The sequence below is a fragment of the Acomys russatus genome, chromosome 26 (genome assembly GCF_903995435.1).
Source record: "Acomys russatus chromosome 26, mAcoRus1.1, whole genome shotgun sequence".
Lineage (NCBI taxonomy): Eukaryota > Metazoa > Chordata > Mammalia > Rodentia > Muridae > Acomys > Acomys russatus.
Genome location: NC_067162.1, coordinates 11277830 through 11296748, shown reverse-complemented (window position 1 = coordinate 11296748; position 18919 = coordinate 11277830). Strand labels below are relative to the sequence as shown.

Below are 18919 nucleotides of genomic sequence, written 5' to 3'. Positions count from 1 at the left end.
CTGCCTCCCGAGTGCTGGGATTAAAGGTGTGCGCCACCATGCCCTGCTCCCTGATGCTCTTAATTGATGAGCTGTGCATTTTATTTTTATTGTTTCACATTTAGCCTATTTTGTGTGTGCACATGTGCCACCCACATGTTGAAGTCAAGGGACAACTGTGGGAGTGCCTTATCTCCTGACACCTTGTGGGTCACTGGGATGGAGTTCAGGTCATCAGACGAAGCAAGTGCCTGCACCCACTGAGCCATCTGGAGGGACATCTAAAATGTTTTTTAATAAACGTTTTTATGTGTATGGGTGTTTTGTCTGCATATATTTCTGTACCACGTGGGCTCCTCATGCCCATAGAGGCCAGAAGAGGACTTCAGATCCCCTAAGACTGTTAGTAATTATGAGTGCTTGAAGACTGGTCCTTTGGAAGAGCAAACAATGCTTAACCCCTGAGCCATCTCTTTAGCCCCCTTTTGTTCGGGGGGTGTTTCCAGATAGGGTTTCTCTGTGTACCCTTGACTGTCCTGGAACTCGCTTTGCAGACCAGGCTGGCCTTGAACTCAGAGATTCACCTGCCTCTGCCTCCTGAGTGCTGGGATTAAAGGTGTGCACCACCACTGCCGAGCTTCTTTTTTTGTTTTTGTTTTTCAAGACAGGGTTTCTCTGTGTAGCCTTGACTGTCCTGGACTCACTTTGTAGACCAGGCTGGCCTCGAACTCACATCAATCCGCCTGCCTCTGCCTCCCGAGTGCTGGGATTAAAGGTGTGCACCACCACGCCCGGTCAGCTTCTTTTTTTACTGCCACATCCCCAGAAGCCTTGGTCCTGCTCCCTGGCCGTGTGAGGGAATGAAGAAAAGACAGACACACAGTGAAACTGGGATCAAGTGAGGTTCTCTAGTGTTAGGACTGCAGCCTGGAACCTCTGCTATGAATTAGGTATAGCCCAGCTAGTCAGGTTGGAGGTATCGGTGGGTGAGCAATCTTAGCCTGTACACATCAGGAGAGGAAGCCAAGGTTGTTTGTCTTTGTGCACCAAAGTGATTATCCGTAAACAATCATACTGGGACGCTGGAAGAAAGCCTTGCCAGTACTCTAGAGCCTGGCCCATATAGGTAGTTGCTTTGACAGTTTCCCATGGGTCAACTGGTCTTGTGACCATGGCAACATACACATTCAGACAGGACTACTCAGTCAGGGCTCCCTCTACTCCATATATACATTTGGGGAATTATATATGTAGCTATATGTATAGTTATATAAATATATTTCATTTATATTTGTGTTATATATACATTTGAGACAGGGTTTCTCTGTGTAGCCCTGGCTGTTCTGGAACTTGCTCTGTAGACCAGGCTGACCTCAAACTCAAGAGAGATCAGCCTGCTTCTGTCTCCCAAGTGCTGGGATTAAAAATGTGCACCACCACCACCCAGCTCCAAATATTTTCAAATAAGGCACTGTGTAGCTCAAGCTGGTCTGGAATTCAATATGCAGCTAGGCATGCCTGTAACCCCACCCTTTGGATGCCTGTGCTAGAAGCATCTCCAGTCTCAGGCCAACTTGGACAAAATGGGCAGACCCAAACTCAAGGAAAAAAAATTCAACTTAAAATACTAAGGCCAGTGCCGGGCGTGGTGGCGCACGCCTTTAATCCCAGCATTTGGGAGGCAGAGGCAGGCGGATCGCTGTGAGTTCGAGGCCAGCCTGGTCTACAAAGTGAGTCCAGGATGGTCAAGGCTACACAGAGAAACCCTGTCTCGAAAAAACCAAAAAAAAAAAAAAAACTAAGGCCAGCAACAGTTAGCATATGTCTGTGGTCCCTAATGTTTCGATAATTAAAGCAAAATTGCTTAGCCCCAGGATTTGGAGCCAGTCTGGCTCAAAAAAAAGGGGGGAGGGCGGCAAGACTAAGCCGGTGTGGTGGCACACACCTTTAATCCCAGCATTCAGGAGGCAGAGGCAGTCAGAGTGCTGAGAGTTCGAGGCCAGCCTGGTCTACAAAGCGAGTCCAGGACAGCCAAGGCTACACAGAGAAACCCTGTCTTGAAAGCTGTTAGAGTATTTGTCTAGACACACCCTGGACTTGGTCACCAGCACAGTACCCACAAATGGGCAACATGCTGGAAGAAGTGTGTGCAAAGGCCGAGACCAGCTCAGGATCTGCAGCACTGAAGAGGCTCTCTGGCAGGGAGGGACCTAGGAGAAGCCATGAACAGGACACCTCAATAGGAGCAAAGGCTACACTGTCACATTATCCACATAAGGGAGACAAACAGGAAGGTACATATCTTGACACCTACATTCTGTGGAAAATTACTACGAATCTGCACTTTGCCATCAAAGCAACTAAAAAACTGAGTCTCTTTTATGTATTTTTGGTTTTTTTGAGACAGGGTTTCTGTGTAGCTCGCTGTCCTGGAACTGGCTCTGTAGTTCAGGCTGGCCCGGAACAGAGATCCACCTGCCTCTGCCTCCCACGTACTGATTAAAGGCATGTGCCACCAAATCTGGCCTAAAAACTGGCACTCTCAGCCAGGTGTGGTGGCACATGCTTTATTCCCAGCACTCGGGAGTCAGAGGCAGGCGGATTTCTGAGTTCCAGGCCAGCCTGGTCTACAAAGAGAGTCCAGGACAACCAAGGCTACACAGAGAAACCCTGTCTTGAAAAACAAAAAACAAAACAAAAACCTGGCACTCTCAAAATACATTTCCATTTTTACTACAGTGATAAAAATCTAAAACAACACTGTTGTAAAAGTTGCTAGGATAAATATCTGGCAGATCCTTTTTTTTTTCTTTTTCAAGACACGGTCTCTCTGTGTTAACAGTCCTGGATTCGCTTTGTAGGCATGCGCCACCAAGCCTGGCTCAGAGCCTAAAATTTATTGACAGGCAACAAACTAAATGTTGCTCGGTGGTAGTGGCACGCACCTTTAATCCCAGCACTCAGGAGGCAGAGGCAGGTGGATCTCTGTGAGTTCAAGGACAGCCTGGTCTACACAGTGAGTGTAGGACAGCCAAGGCTACACAGAGAAACCCTGACTGGAAAAACCAATCAGCCAAACAAACAAAACCCAAGAATGGTAACATAAGCCTATAATTTCAGTACTTGGGAGGCTGAGGCATAAAAATCTTAAATTTGGGGCCAATCTGGGATAAAATGATACCCTATCTTGGGATGGGGGCAGGGAGGAAAGACATTCATTTGCTTGATTTTTGTTTTGTTTGTAGACAGGGTTTCTCTGTATAACGGCCCTAGCTGTCCTGGAACTCATTTGTAAATCAGGCTGGCCTTGAACTTACAGAATCACAGAGGCCTGCCTCTGCCTCCCAAGTGCTGAGACTAAAAACATGCATCACCATGCCCAGCCCTAGTATTTTAAATTTTTATTCACTTATTATTTTTTAATGTTTGAGTGCTCTGTCTGCATGTACACCTGCATGCCAGAAGAGGGCATCAGATCCCTTTATAGATGGTTATGAATCACCATGCGGTTGTCCAGAATTGAACTCAAGACCTCTGGAAGAACAGCCAGTGTTAACTGCTGAGCCATCTCACCGGCCCTGGCATTAGTTTTTTGGTTTTGTTTTTAAATACAGTATTCTGCCTGCCAGAAGAGGTCATCAGATCTCATTCTAGATGGTTGTGAGCTACCATGTGGCTGCTGGGAACTGAACTCAGGACCACTGTAACAGCCAGTGCTCTTAAGCTCTGAGCCATCATTCCAGCCCCCAGATTTGATCTTTAGGGGGCAAATAAAGAGCAACTTCTCACCCACAGCTACTTGCTCCCACCAAAAACCACTTAGAGGAGGTCTTGCAGCAGTGAGTGATTAGTAAATGCTAGGCGCTGGAGGTGGCTCAGTCAGTAGAGCACTTGCTGCCTTAGAGATATGAGATGTGCATTTTTAATCCTGGAGTTGGAGCGATGAAGCAGGAAGGTCTTTGCAGCTTGCTTGTCAGGTAGCATGGTCCCCGGGCCACTGAGAGTCCCCCACTCAAAGGACATGGCTAGTGTTCCAGGATGAAACTCAAGACCTACAGCCCACACCTACCTGAGCAGACAATGCTGAATGGAGTCACGGACCTGGCTTGGGCTGACTGGACCCTCTTAGGACCACAGACCCAAGCCCTGACTCCCAAACCAGCACACCAGGAACCGTCTCCCAGTTTTCCTTGCACGGCCCTGGGAGTGAGGTAAGGCCCACAAGTCACCTAATGAAATGAATGACAACAAGGAACCCTATGAAAGGCAGCACATGAAGAAAGTGCCCACTTTATTAGACAACAGCCGGCCTGCGGGGACTCAAATTTACAAGCGCACTACGCGCGATAAAGGCCGGCACAGGACACCTGCTCCCAGTACTTAGGACCCTGCCCCTGGGGGCGGGTGAGGCAGAGGGAGAGCTGGCCTCACAGAGGCCTTATATAGTAGAGGTCACCGCTGAGGGATGTGCAGGGACTGGATGGGATCTCTGGGACACGCTGTATCATGCAGCCTCCTGTGTCTTTGGGGACTTGGGCTCAACATCTAGGCGGCACATGGGGCTGTCATATACCATCTGCAGGTTCACCTTGTGGCCCACCAACTCTCGGATGTTATTGATGCCATATTTGATCATTGTTGGGCTGAGAGGGGAAGGAACAGAGGTTAACTAGGTCAGAGCTGGCTATGTTCTGCTTCTCAGAGGCTCCCATCTTTCTTTGAATGTCAAAGTCTTCCTCACGGTGAACAAGATGCTGTGCCATTGGCCCAGTCACCTCCAAGCCCATCTCACTTCCCACTCACCCCTCTGTTCATGGTAAGTCTGGCCTCAGTCTTTACACTGGCCATGCCTTGTGCCTGGTACACCCTGCCAGACAGCTGTACTGTATCCTTGGCCTCTGTGGAGCCTTCCTCGATGTCCTAGTCTCCTAAGTCCTGCTTTGTCCTCTCTATGGCACTGATGCCCATCAGCATTCTGGCCTTCCGAGCTTCCTTACTGGCCATGTTAGTCCCCTTCTTTCTGCACTAAGACCCAGGTTGCACAGTATTGGGGGAATATGCCACAGGGCTCACAGCTCGAGCCAGGCACAAAACTTGGCCTTCCTACTAAAGAGCTGTCAGAGGAAAGAACAAGGGAATGAATTGATGGGATCACCCCAAGTTCCATCCTAGACACTCACCGCTCCAGGGAGAGACCCCAAGCAATAACAGACACATTTTCAGGGAGCCCCATAGGCAGGAGCATCTCAGGGCGGAAGACCCCAGAGTTGCCAACTTCTACCCACTTCTTGAGACCTGTGGGGACAAGAGGGAGGCTAGAGTGCGCACACAGGTGACACTGCACACAAAGACGGGACGTTGGGGTGGGAGCTTGGCAAAGAGGGTGACACGGGCCAAGTGTGAGATCCCCCAGACCTCCCTCTGTACCCAGTCTCTCATCCCTGACCTTGATGGTAGCTGAACACTTCCATGCTGGGCTCTGTGTAGGGATTGTAGGCTGGCTTGAAGCGCAGCTGGGTGATTCCTGTAGGGGTTGGCCAAGGCAGGATGATGATGCAGAGGCACCCTCTAAGGGTCCCCGAACACCACCTGCCTGCACTGGCTTGTCTGCTCACCCAGCTTGGTGAAGAACTCCCTCAATACACCCATGAGGTGGCCAAGGGTGAGCCCATGGTCAGCTATCACACCCTCGATCTGGTGGAACTCAGCCAGGTGCGTGGCGTCCAGCGTCTCATTCCGAAACACACGGTCAATAGAGAAGTACTTGGCTGGTGTAAATGGCTTCTGGGGAGGAGGATTGACAGCCAGGCCAGGCCCGGCCCTGGCAAAGGTCAGAAGGGCTATAGTACAGCACTAACCACCCACCCTGCCCAGGCCAAGTTGCACCTTCTGGGCTAAACGGTGAAGGGCTCGGGCGCTGGCTGCTGTGGTGTGCGTGCGAAGGAGGTTTTTCCGGGCCTCTTCCAGCTTCCAGGTGTACTTGTAGCTTGAAAAGAAAAAGCAGGAAGTCTGTCTTGTGGTCCTGGATCCCCAGCCTCCTGCCCCTCCCCAGCCCGCGTTCTGCCTCACCCCTGCGAGCCGTAGCCACCCTGGGAGTGTGTCCGTTTCACCCGTTGGACATAGTCCATCGGGAGCTGCAGGGCCTCAGCTGGATCTAGGCAAGACAGAGGCATCTGGTCAGTGAGCATCTCTCAGAAGCCACTGCATGTCAGGTAGGCATGGCTCCAGGATCAGCAGGCAGGGGTACCTGGCACCCAGTTTATGACACTTCCTTCGTCATCCAGAGCCTCCATCCTCCATGCTTTCCTCTTCACTGTGTCAAAGTCCAAGTTTCCCTCTGGCTCTAACCCATTACCTTCTACCCTGGTCCCTACTTGACCGGTCACAGGGCCACCAGCTGACATTTCAGCCTCAGGACCTTTGCACTGGCCATGATCTCCAGCTGGAGGTTTCAGATAGTTCTTCCCCTTACGCCTTTGTTTTGGTTTTTGTTTTGTTTTGTTTGAGACTGGATTTGACTATAGATCTGGTGGGCCTGAAACTCATTTTGTAGATCAGGCTGGCCTTGAACTTAGATCCATCTGTCTCTGCTTCCAGAATGCTGTTATTAAAAGTGTGTGCTCTGACACCAGCCTTGCTTAAGACTAAAGCCACACATACCTCTGACTTCTATAGCCCTGTAGGCACACACTCGTGTCTCCAAGTTTTTTTTTTTTTTTAGCCCCTTGTCCCTGCTACACAGATTCCTTAGGAACTATCTAGTCAGCAAGTGGGTCTCCCCGGAAACAGGGACTTCTGTCCTACTCAGGGATGTGACTCATTTGGTTAAAAGCAATCTTGGCACTGAGGAGGACCTTCAGGGAGGCCTTGTCAAGAAATGTGTGACTTTTCCCCAATGCTTCCTGGAACCAAGGGCCTTCTCAGGTTTGGCAAGTGCTCTACCACTAAGATGCACCCCAAGTAGCAAACGAGCAAAACAATTCCTTCTTCCTTTTTGAACTTAAACGTCCCCCTTACCCTTCTGAGTGCTGCTGAGCTACCACACCCACTTTACGCATGTGAATCTTTGGGAATGTTAACAGCATAGTTTTGGTGCTTGAATAAGTCTTCAGCATGTACCAGCTGTGTAGCCCTGGGCAAGTGATGTTCTTTCTGAGCCCCAGTTTCCTCAATTGTAAACAAGGGGCTAACAGAACCACTTCCTGTAGTTGGAAGGTTCACAACAATGGAGTAGAAGATGAGTTTTGGGTACCACGACAACAGCAACATCACTGCTACTAAATTGGGCACCTAGGGAGCTCACCTGCTCACTTCCTAGGGGAGAAGACAGAAAGAATTGAGGACAGTGAAATACAACACTAAAGAGCTGGCCTGTGACAAGGGTCAGAGAAATTTGCCAGCATGTAGGAAACCCCAGGTTCCATTCCTAGCAGAAGCAACACACACACACACACACACACACACACACACACACAAGAAACAAATAACTAGTCATGGTGGCCCACACTTGTAATCCCATCATGCTGGAGGCTGAGGCAGGAAGACTGATATGAGTTCAAGGCCAGCCTAAACTACAGTGGAGGACTAGATAGAAGAGAAAGAAGGATGGGGGGAGGGGGGGAGCAGGACTCCCTGATCTAACTTCCTTCCTTTTGTTTCTTCTTCTTTCTTTCTTCTTCTTCTTCTTCTTCTTCTTCTTCTTCTTCTTCTTCTTCTTCTTCTTCTTCTTCTTCTTCTTCTTCTTCTCTTCTTTTTCCAAGACAGGGTTTCCCTGTGTGACCCTGGCTGTCTTGGACTCACTTTGTAGACCAGGCTGTCCTTAAACTCACAGAGATCCACCCACCTCTGCCTCCCAAGTGCTGGGATTAAAGGCGCGCGCCACCACCATCTGGCTGTTTCTTCTTTTAAAAATTTTTTTAAATTTTATTTTATGTGCATTAGTGTGAGGGTGTCAGATCCCTTGGAACTGGAGTTACAGACAGTTGTGAGCTGTCATGTGGATGCTGGGAATTGAACACAGGTCCTTTGGAAGAGCAGACAGTGCTCTTAACTACTGAGCCATCTCTTCAGCCGCTTTTTGTTTCTTCTTTGGCCACGACTACTAACAAACCACATCCAAGCTCCCTGAATGACCAACAACCACCAACCCCACCTATTGGAACCCTAGCATTTATTTTTTATATAATAAAAATATCCACCTGCCTCTGCCTCCCAAGTGCTGGGAATAAAGATGTGCGCCACCACACCCAGCCCAGCCCTAGCATTTATATACCTTCTGAAAAGTTCCCAGAATTCCAAATGTCACACAATGGCAGCAACTATCTGCAGCTGGCAAAACCATGCCTCTGCTAGAGCACAAGACAAATCATAGTCAGCTGCTGCAGACAGTCAGAAGCAGCCCCATAGCCCCATGCCTGGGATTAAAACGAAAACAGATTCTTATAATATTTCTGTGATTTTTTAAATTAATTTTAATTTAGTATAATTAATTATAGTTCTATGATTTTAAAGAATCCAAAACTCCAGAAGTCTCACTACAGAGAACTCTGGGAAAAACAACAACCACCAAGAAGAAAAAGTGGAAGTGATGTGCATTTCCAGAACTATCAACACATGCTTCTATTTAAAGATTTTTATTTTTCAGTTATGTGTATGCCTGTGTGTCTGTGGGGGTATATGCACATGAATTTCAGTGCCTAAGCAGCCCAGAAGGCATGAGATTCCTTGGAGCTGGAGTTAGAGGCTGTTGTGAACACCAAACATGGGTGCTGGGAACTAAACTAGGGTCCTCTGAAAAGGCATCAAGTGCTCTTAACTGCTAAGCCTTTTCTCCAACCCACGTACATGTTCAGTTTAGTGAAAAGGAGTCTGACCCAAATAAACCCTTGAGAATTTACATGATGATAAGAGGGGGGAGGGGACGGAGTCAGAGTGGCTTGTGGACAGAGAGAACTCAGGTTCCCAACTGTGCTAAGAAAATGCTACACTGATGAACCACACTCCAGCCCTTAGGTGGCATTAAAAATCTGGGACATGAGGCCAGGTGGTGGCGATGCACACTCAGGAGCACTCGGGAGGCAGAGGCAGGCAGATCTGAGTTTGAAGGCAGCCTGGTCTACAAACCGAGTTCCAGGACAGCCAAGGGTACACAGAGAAACTGTCTCAAAAAAACAAAACAAAGGAGGGAGGAGGAACGGAGGGAGGGAAGGAAGGAAGGAGAGAGAGAGAAAGAGAAAGGAAGGAAGGAAAGAAAGGAAAAGAAAGAAAGAAAACATGCTAAGTGTGATGGCCCATGCCTGTAGCACCAACACTTGGGAGGCAGAAGCGCAGGTGGATCTTTGTAAGTCTGAGGCCAGCCTGGTCTACATAAGACTTCCAGGACAGCCAATGAGGCTCTGAATATAATAAAGCTCTCCATGCGTTGTGGCATATGCCTTTAAGTAGCCTTAGCAAGCAGAGGCAGCGGGATCCTTGTGAGTCCAAGGCCAGCCTGTGTACATGAGGTGCAGGCCAGTCAAGGCCACACAGTGAACCCCTCTATGAAATGAGGTAGCTCTTCCGTAAAGCCTTACCCAGACCCTGGATCTCTGCTACCACACTGGCCAGGCTCCCGGGCTACCTACCTCGCAGGAAGAAAGTGTCATGCTGGTCACGTGCTGGGTGCTGCTGAGGCTGGAAGAGTGCATCAAAATTCCAGAAGGAGCTCTCAATGAAATTGTCCGTAGGCATCTCAGTGAACCTGCAGGAGACATGACTGCCTGGCCTGCCCACCTGCCTGTGCCCAGTAGCTGCCACACCCCACCCGGCCCCCGTGCTCACCCCATCTCCAGGAAGATCTGTCGGAACTGTGAGCGGACCTTGAGCAAGGGATGCAGGTGGCCACCGTCTGGGAGGACGCCACGGGCAGAGAAGTTGTAAGGTTTGAAGGGTCGGTCCCTCCAGGAGCCACTGTGGGGAGATTCAGGGTGCAAAGACATGAGGAGGGCTGCCTCCCCTCCCCCACACCCTCTCCCCTCTCTCCCCCCTACCTGGAGATCATCTCCGCGCTAAGCTCCGCCTCCTGCTTGGACACACTGGTGCTGAAGGCGCTGCCCTTGCTTACCCAGTAGGTTTTCAGGATCCTGTACACAGAGGGAGAAGGGACAGTGCTGTCATCTCTGCCTTGATCTTCCACTGGGTGCAAATCCCAGAACTGAGCGTCATCACTCTGGCTTAGGCTGTTTGTTGTTGGTGCTGTAATGGATTTCATGTATCCCAGATGAACCTGCAGTTTGCTGTATCGTCTAACATGACCTTGAACTGATCCTCCTGTGTCTGCCTTCTACATGCTGCAACTACAGACCTATGTCACACCACGATTATGTGGCCCCAAGGATCAAATTCAGGGCTTAGTACATACTAGTCACCTAAGTGACACCCCAAGAACCTGCTCTACTTATTTTTTTTCTAGAGAAGATTAAGTTACATACTAAAGGCCGAGATTATAGCCATTGTATCCCACAAACTGTCTTTACCTGCGGGGTTTTTTTAAATTGTTGTTGTTGTTGTTTTTCTTTGTTTTGTTTTGCTTTTGACAGAGGGTCACCACGGAGCTCTGGTTGACTTGGAACTCCTATACAGACCAGACTGGCCTTAAATTCACTGACCCTGTCCCTGCTACCTATGCTGGAAATAAAGGCACACACAACAGTGTGAGCTGCTTTTTTCTCTTTGTGGTGGTAGACATGAACCCTGGGGCCATGGGTGTGCCAGGCAAGTATCCTACAACTGAGCTAGACTAGTTTCTGGTTTTTTGTTTTTACGATCTGTGTGGTTGTGTGACTGTAACATGTGTGTGTGTGGGTGCCTCTGGAGGACAGGAGAAGGTGTCCGACCCTGGATCTGCTTCTAACACAGGTCCTAGAGCTAGAGTGGCGGGAGGTTGTAGCTGTCCAACCTGGGTGCAGGAACCTAACACAGGGGTTCTGGAAGAGCGCAAGAGCTCTTAACCACTGAGCCGTCTCATCAGCCTCTCCAGCTTTTTAAGTTTCAAAAATAATTGTTCCATTCATTGATCTGTGTGTGTGTACAGGTATGCACGTGTTTATATGTGAAGGTCAGAAAACAACTTCAAAAATCAGTTCTTGTGATGCCAGGCATGGTGGCACACCTTTAACCCCAGCACTAGGGCAGCAGAGGCAGGCAGATCACTGTGAGTTCATGACTAGCCTGGTCTACAAATTAAGTCCAGGATGGTCAAGGCTACACAGAGAAACCCTGTCATGAAAAGACCAAAAAAATAAAAATAAATAAATAAAACAAGGAGCTGGAAAGATGGCTCAGCAGTTAAGAGCACTGTCTGTTCTTCCAGAGGTCCTGAGTTCAATTCCCAGCAACCACATACATGGTGGCTCACAACCATCTATAATGTGATCTGATGCCCTCTCCTAGCGTGCAGCTGTACATGCAGATAGAGCACTCATATACATTAAATACATAAATAAATCTTAAAAAAAAAAAAAGAAAAAGAAAAAGAAAAAGAAAAAAGAAGTAAGTTCTTTCCTTCTACCATGTGGGTCCCAGGGATGGCACTCAAGTTATCAGGCCTAGTGACAAGTATTTTAGCCACTGAGATATTTTGATGGCCCTCATTTTTTGTCTCCTCTTCTCCCACCTCCACCCCAAGACACAGCATCCCTGTGTAGCCTTGGCTGTCCTGGATTCACTTTGTAGACCAGGCTGGCCTTGAACTAACAGAGATCTGCCTGCCTCTGCCTTCCAGTGCTGGGATTAAAGGCATGAGCCACCATGCCCAATTTTTCTTTTCTTTTCTTCTTTTTTCTTGATTAGGGGTTTTATGTAGCCCAGACTGGCCTTGAACTCCTAACCTTCCTTGGTTCATTCTGCTTTATCTATTGTCTTGACATTGTCATTTGAACTTTTCCTATGGAGTCCCTGCCGTCCTACCTGTTCATGCATCTATTCATTCTATAAACACTGAGAATCTAATTTGTACTGAGTTCCATCCAAGTAATGATGCAAACAGATGGGCATGATGCCGTCAGCAACATATTGAGGGCTTATTTTGGGTTAGGATCTGTTTTACCACCACCCTATGAGAAGGTATTTTATAAAGAAGAAAGCAAGCTTTGGTTGTGAAAGGCTGGGTGAGTTAGCCAAGTTTACATAGCTAACAAGCTACAGAGCCGAGACTTCCACCAGTCTGGTAGCCCTCAATCCCAGGCTTTAAATGGTTTTGAGATAGGTTTCACTCTGTGGTCTAGGCTGGCCTGGAATTCACGATCACCTTGTCTCAGCTGCACAAGTATGCAGCACCTAATCTGGCTCAGTATGGCCTCACTTGAGTGACATAGGAGCAGGAATTTAATTGGCTGATTGCCTGGGAGGTCTACAGGATGCCATTCCTCAGCAGCAAGTGCAGCAAGAGCAAACTGCCTGAGCCCAGCACACATGCAGCTGGGTGTGGTGGTGCACGCCTCTACTCCCAGCACTAAGGAGGCAGATCTCTGAAAATTTGAGGCTAGCCTGAACTACAAAGCAAGCACCAGGCTAGCCAGGGCTACATAAAGCAATCCTGTCCCAAAACCAAAGAGCCATACGATGACCACAGTAACAGCCATGTGAAAGGGGTCAGGTGAAGACTGACAACAGCATTAAGTGGCCTTGGGTGAAGTGGCTCCCTCCCTTTCCCCTCACAGTACCACACAGGTAAAGGGGGCTAGCCTCGGCAGCCACTCACACTTCAGTCAGCAGCTTCCTCTTCCGGAGCTCATTCCTCTCCTTTTCAGTCAGCTTCTCAGCCTGGCTTTCCTGGACCAGCTGCAACCGCTTCTGTACGTCATCCTCTATACTGTCCACCTGCCACAGGACAAAGCGAGTGAGGGCTGGTGTCTGCCCTGCTTGCCCGGCTATCTGCCTCCAGCCTGCTTGGCCATTTGCCTATAGGACTCACCACTCGGAACACCCGAGGCCCGTCGGCTGCACCCTTGTCCACTCGGATCCACTTGTTGGACATGGCCTTGCTGAAGCCCACCTTGCCGCTGGGCAGTCGCTAGGAAGTGGGAGCGTGGTGAGTGCTGTATTCCAGGGCCCACCTGCACCACACCCCCTCCCTGGACCCCAGCCCTGGGCCCTACCATGAGCTCACTTTGCACCAGGCCCTCGAGAGGGATGCTTCTAAACACGCGGGCCTCATGGCTGCCTTCCCGGGCAATCTCCTCTCCCTCAGGAGTCAGCTCCCAGCACTTGCTGGAACGAAGCTCAGCCTCAATGACCTGCAGGGACATGAGTGGCACATGCGTGTGTGGCAGTCAAAGCGCCCACTCCCTACCTACAGCATTGGGCCAGAGACTCAAAGACAGCCCCAGAGCTAGAGAGATGCCTCAGCGGTCAAGAGCATGTATTACTCTATACCACACAGGGCGGCCCACAGCTACTTCTAACTCTAGTTCCAGAGATCTGACCTCTCCAGCTTCCTGGTGCATTTGCACAGGTGTGCATGTGCTTGCTGGCCAGAGGAAGCCGGTCAGCTGTCACGCTCTATTACCCTCTACCTTATTTTCCTGAGAGGGTCTCTCAAACACGCTGGACCCCATTTCTCATCTGTGCTGGTACAAGCACATCCACAACAACACTGGGCTAACAGGAGCTCCAGTGGGCACGCTCAGCTTTTATTTTGTTGTTACTGTTGTTTTTCTTTATTTTTTAAATGGTGTTTTTTTGTTTTGTTTTTATTTTTTTTATTATTTATTTTTTTTAATTTTTAAAAATTTTTTAATTTATGTGCATTGGTGTGAAGGTGTCAGATCTTGGGATTACAGACAGTTGTGAGCTGCCATGTGGGTGCTGGGAATTGAACCTAGGTTCTTTGGAAGAGCAGGCAGTGCTCTTAACCACTGAGCCATCTCTCCAGCCCCCGTTAATGTTGTTTTTCGAGATGCGGTTTCTCTATGTAGCCCTAGCTGACCTGGAACTAACTCTGCATACCAGGCTGGGCTTGAACTCACAGAGATTTGTCTGCCTCTGCCTCCCTGAGTGCTGGGCCAGCCTGGTCTACAAAGTGAGTCCAGGACAGCCAGGGCTATCACACAGAGAACACCTGTCTTGGAAAAAAAAAAAAAAAGAAGGAAAGAATTGTTAGTCTGGTCTCATCCGGCCTGAAGGAGAAAGTGCTGAGTTGGGAGGGTGACATCATGTAGGTGGCCCTTCTGTGACAGACAGTCAGGGAGCCATCACTGTCTTTCTACCAGACATGGTGCTACCTGGCTCATGAAACAGCTGGTCTTTTAAGATGCATACAGACAACTGCCAAACTGAAGCATGAAGTATGCCCCCTGTTCCTAGCTTCTGGGTAGTCAGTGTCTTCCAAGGTTACATCCATCCAAGTGTAGCTCTGCAGCTCGTATGAGGCCACATTTTCCTGTGGGAGAACTCATCCGTTCAGGGGTCGAGGCCAGTTACTGGTGGTATTTGTCACTACCGCTGCTGTCACTGTAGGAGCAACAGGCATGTCTTCTCCAAGTTAATTAGCTTCTCTGCGTCCTTAGTTTCCTTATGTGTAACTTGTACAAGTCCACTATTGTCTCCCTCCTTCAGCCCCTTGAGACCCTCACTCTGACCTCTGACCCCTGCCTGCATCAAGCATGAACAGATTTATCTTTCTTTTTTTTTCTTCAACCTTTGAGTGCTAGGATTAAAGGCATGTACCACCATGCCTGACTCAGATTTATCTTTCTTTCTCTCCTTTTTTCCCTTCTACTTCTGTTTTTTTTTTTTTTTTTAGATTTATTTATTTATTATGTATACAGTGTTCTGCCTGCATGTAGGCCTATATTCCAGAAGAGGGCACCAGATCTCATTATAGATGGCTGTAAGACACCATGTGGTTGCAGGAATTGAACTCAGGACCTTTGGAAGAACACTGCTAGTGCTCTTCACCTCTGAGCCATCTCTCCAGCCCTCCCTTCTACTTCTTAAAGGTTTCCCATTTATTTACATATTTATTTTTGAGGTAGGTTTCATTAGGTGGTCCTAGAATAGCCTATCATAGAACTATGTAAACCTGGTCTTGAACTCAAAAACCCACCTGCCTCTGTTTACAGAGTACTGAGGTCAAAGGCATGAGCCACCCCCACCCTGCCCACCTAACGTTAGCTTTCTTTCAAATGCTATTACTGTATATGGGCGTGGGGAGCTAGTTCTTGCCTTCCACCTTGTTGAGGAGAACCTTTTATTCTTTGCTATGCTGCACACTCCAGGGCCAAGAGCTTCCTGCCCATTCTCTTGTTTCCACTTTGCTTCTCACCTAGGGGTGAGGATGGGACTACAGGTGTGCGAGGATTGGACAGCTTTAGGCTAGTGTGGCAAAAGCCATGGCCCAATGGCCACATCCCTGGCCCCTAACCATACTCCTGGTCTGTCCTTGGCCCGATGGCCACATCCCTGGCCCCTAACCATACTCCTGGTCTGTCCTGACTACTGAGGACCCTGGAACTGTAGTAGGTACAACTAGTGATGCTGATGGGTCACTTACCTACACTGATCAGCATTTGTCTTATGCACAAGACCTAAAAACAATGTTGTCATCATCCTAAGCTTGTAGCAAGGGCTACAAGACAATGCCGAGGCCAGAGAACAGAAGAGGCTGAAACCCTGGCCTCCTGCATCCTGCTTCCTGACTGGTCTACAAAGCCTTCATCATCTTTCCTTTCTCCACAGTCCTTTTGGCAATGTTGGAAGGATGGGCTTCCTCCCTGCTCTGCCCCTTGCCCTGACTCTCTGCTCCGCCCCCTTGCCCCGACTCTGGTCACCTGCCTCCCCACAAGATGCCCTCCAGCTTGGGATGTGCCAGCTTCAATCCTCAGCCTCAGCCCCACCCCAGTTCTCAGTTTAGCCTGGCAGGCCTTCTGAAAAATAATACAGAGAATACAATCTGGCTGGCTACAAGTCCTAATAATGGTTCTCCATTATTCTTGTGAGATAAAGACACACAAAGCAGGCTGTGCATGGTGCTAAAAGCCTGTAACCGCATCTGTTTGGGAACCTGAGGCAAGATGGAAAGCCAAGGCCAGCAAGTCCAGCCGGGACGGCGAGAGCCTGTTTTTCTTTTTCTTTTCTTTTTTGTTTATTTGTTTGGGGTTTTTTTCTTTTTCTTTTTTTCTTTTATTTTTTGAGACAGGGTTTCTCTGTGTAGCCTTGGCTGTCCTGGACTTGCTTTGTAGACCAGGCTGGCCTCAAACTCACAACGATCCGCCTGCCTCTGCCTCCTGAGTGCTGGGATTAAAGGCAAGTGCCACCACGCCCGAGAGCCTGTTTTAAAATAAAAAGTATCTCAGCACTTGGGAGGCAGAAGCAAGTGGATTTCTTTGAGTCTCAGACTGGCCTGGCCTACAGAGTGGGTTACTGCATAGCCAGGGCTGTGTAAAGTGACACTGTCTGAAAACAAAAACAGTAAAACCCACACACGCACACACACACACAAAGTTTTTAAAGGTAAAATCTGGGCTGGAGAGGTGCTTCAGCGGTTAAGAGCATTAGCTCTTGCAGAGAAACCAGTTTCAATTCCAGCACCGACATGGATGCTCACAACCATCTGTAACTTAAGGTCCCAACCTCTTCTGGCCTTCTCCAGTATGTGGTGCACATAAACTCAGGCAGGCACGCACATACACATATAAAAATTGTGTGTGTGTGTGTGTGTGTGTGTGTGTGTATTAACGGTGTGAGCCTTTTATCTCAGCCCTCTAAAGGCAAGTGGATCTCTGTATACGGGAGCCCAGTCTGGTCCAGACAGCAATTTCCAGAACAGTCTGGAGCTCTATCTCAATGGTACAACTTTTGCTTTGCATACAGGAGGCCCTAATAGAGAGAGGACAGGGGATGAGGGAACATACAAAAGCATGTCATTCCTCCCTGATGGTCTCTGCGGCCTGGAATCCCGATCCCAATGCCCTGCCACTGACGTCTCGAGTGCCATTGTTTTCCTCCATCGGATCCCGGCTCTCTGTCCCCCGCAACACTAAGTTAACTGTCACAGCTCTGGGCCCTCGCATCGTCTCTGGTCATTTGTGCCTCCCCATTACACGCCAACCCCTTTCGGGACAGCGACCTCGTCTTCTCACACCCCTACATGCGCCATGCTTTCGCTTTAACAGACATTAGTCTCTTGAGGAACATACTGTTTCAAACTTCCCACCGGCACCCCCCACAGTGCACCAACGAGTAATTTTCCCTACTCGGCCATAATGGGGTATAAAAGCGAGGCCGGCCAGCAGCACGTGCTGGACTCACCTCACCCAGAGCCTGGAGGCTCTTCACCGCGCCCACCACCACCTGGTGCTCCACACCCAGCTCCGTAGCCAACTCTGCGCTGTCCAGGCCGCCATCAGCTGCCGCCAGCCGCCCGAGCAACAGCTCCAACACAGGATTGTCGGCCATGGCTGCTCCCAGCGTGCTTGACGTGTGCAGGCCGCCGTAGCGACGAGGAAACCGGAACCGGAACTCGCGATAGACTGTTAGTCGCCATTTTTAATGTGGCGCACAGTGCGAATTGGGAGCTGGATGTCGCCATCTTAAGTGTGGCAATTAATTCTCAAATGAGCCTGAGGGTTTAAGGACTCTGTATATAGTTTGGCCCCAGTGACCTTTAGTTAACTAGTGAAGTAAATCTGAGGTAGTTTTTTTGTGTTTGCTTGTTTTGTTTTTCGAGACAGGGTTTCTCTGTGTAGCCTTGGCTGTCCTGGACTCATTTTGTAGACCAGGCTGGCCTCAAACTCACAGGGATCCACCTGCCTCTGCCTCCTGAATGCTGGGATTAAAGACGTGCGCCACCACCGCCCAGGCCTTGTTTTATATCTTGAGACAGGTATTATCTAGCGGAGGCTAGTCTTGAACTCCTAATCTCCTGCCTACATCACCTAAGTGCTAGGATTACAAACACTAAAAGGCCTAAATGAAATTAATTCTATTGTTCCCTTCCCTGCCTCAATTTCCTTTTCTTTTCTTTTCTTTTTTTTTTTTTTTTTTTTTTTTTAAAGATTTATTTATTATGTATACAATATTCTACGGCAAGTCAAAAGAGAGCACCAGATCTTATTATAGATGGTTATGAGCCACCATGTGGTTGCTGGGAATTGAACTCCCGACCTCTGGGATAACAGCCAGTGCTCCTAATCCCTGAGCCATTTCTCCAGCCGCGCCCTTCGTCCCCCACCAGTTTTCATGCAGCCTCCACTAGCAGGCTTAGACCACTGCCATCCTTCAAGAATTCTCTCTTACCCGGAGAGAATGGGTAGCGGGTTTCAGGCATGGTCACTCTGCTGTTGTTTTTAGATGTATTCACTTTATTTAATGTGTGAGTGTTTTGTCTGTATGTATGTCTGTGCACTGCTTTTGTGCACAGTGGCCTCAGAGGTCAGAAGATAGCATCAGATCACATGGCACTGAAGTAATGGGTTGTGACTGAAACATGGTCCTCTGCAAGAGGACTTACAGCGTAAAGTTTTTTGTTTTTTGAAATACGGTTTTTCCATGTAACCTTGGCTGTCCTTGGCTCACTTTGTAGACCAGGCTGGCCTCACAGAGATCCACCTACCTCTGCCTCCTGAATGCTGGGATTAAAGGCATGCACTACCACTCAGGGCTACAGTTTAACACTTAACACTTAACAAGTGCTCTTAAGATCTGAGCCATCTTTACAATGCCCCACCCTGATGATGTTAACTTCTTTTACATTTTCAAAAGGAATCTTAGTAGGGACCCTGCCTGTTTAGGGAAGAGGGGCTCACTTAGGAAGAGTTGCAGAATCTGCTGACCTGCACGGAGTACTTCAGGTTTTTTCATATCTCCCTAAAAGCCAGGTGGTGGGAGCTCACACCTTTAAACCCAGTACTTGGGAGGAAGAGGCAGATGAGAGTTTATGGCCAGCTTTGGTCTACTGAGT

The 18919-nt window shown here is 48.8% G+C and overlaps 1 protein-coding gene across 1 annotated transcript; it reads right to left on the bottom strand.

Moving 5' to 3' along the window:
* Positions 1–4474: 4474 nt before the first annotated feature.
* On the bottom strand, positions 4475–17456 carry Farsa (phenylalanyl-tRNA synthetase subunit alpha). Its single transcript, XM_051168892.1, has 13 exons — positions 17269–17456; positions 13116–13253; positions 12932–13030; positions 12719–12837; positions 10008–10100; positions 9799–9927; positions 9603–9718; positions 6049–6133; positions 5866–5965; positions 5595–5763; positions 5426–5503; positions 5160–5274; positions 4475–4622 (listed from the first exon to the last, which is right to left on the bottom strand). Exons 1-13 carry the CDS (start codon positions 17413–17415, stop codon positions 4484–4486), a joined length of 1527 nt encoding a protein of 508 aa, XP_051024849.1. The 5' UTR covers positions 17416–17456; the 3' UTR covers positions 4475–4483.
* Between the last annotated feature and the right edge of the window lie 1463 nt (positions 17457–18919).

Coding starts and splice junctions, on each gene's coding strand:
- Farsa (XM_051168892.1), bottom strand. CDS start 17,415: ATGGCCGACAATCCTGTGTTGGAGCTGTTGCTCGGGCGGCTGGCGGCA. Junction 10,101..12,718: donor AGGAAGCTGCTGACTGAAGT/GTGAGTGGCTGC, acceptor CTCTGTGTACAG/GATCCTGAAAACCTACTGGG. Junction 5,504..5,594: donor GGAGTTCTTCACCAAGCTGG/GTGAGCAGACAA, acceptor CAACCCCTACAG/GAATCACCCAGCTGCGCTTC.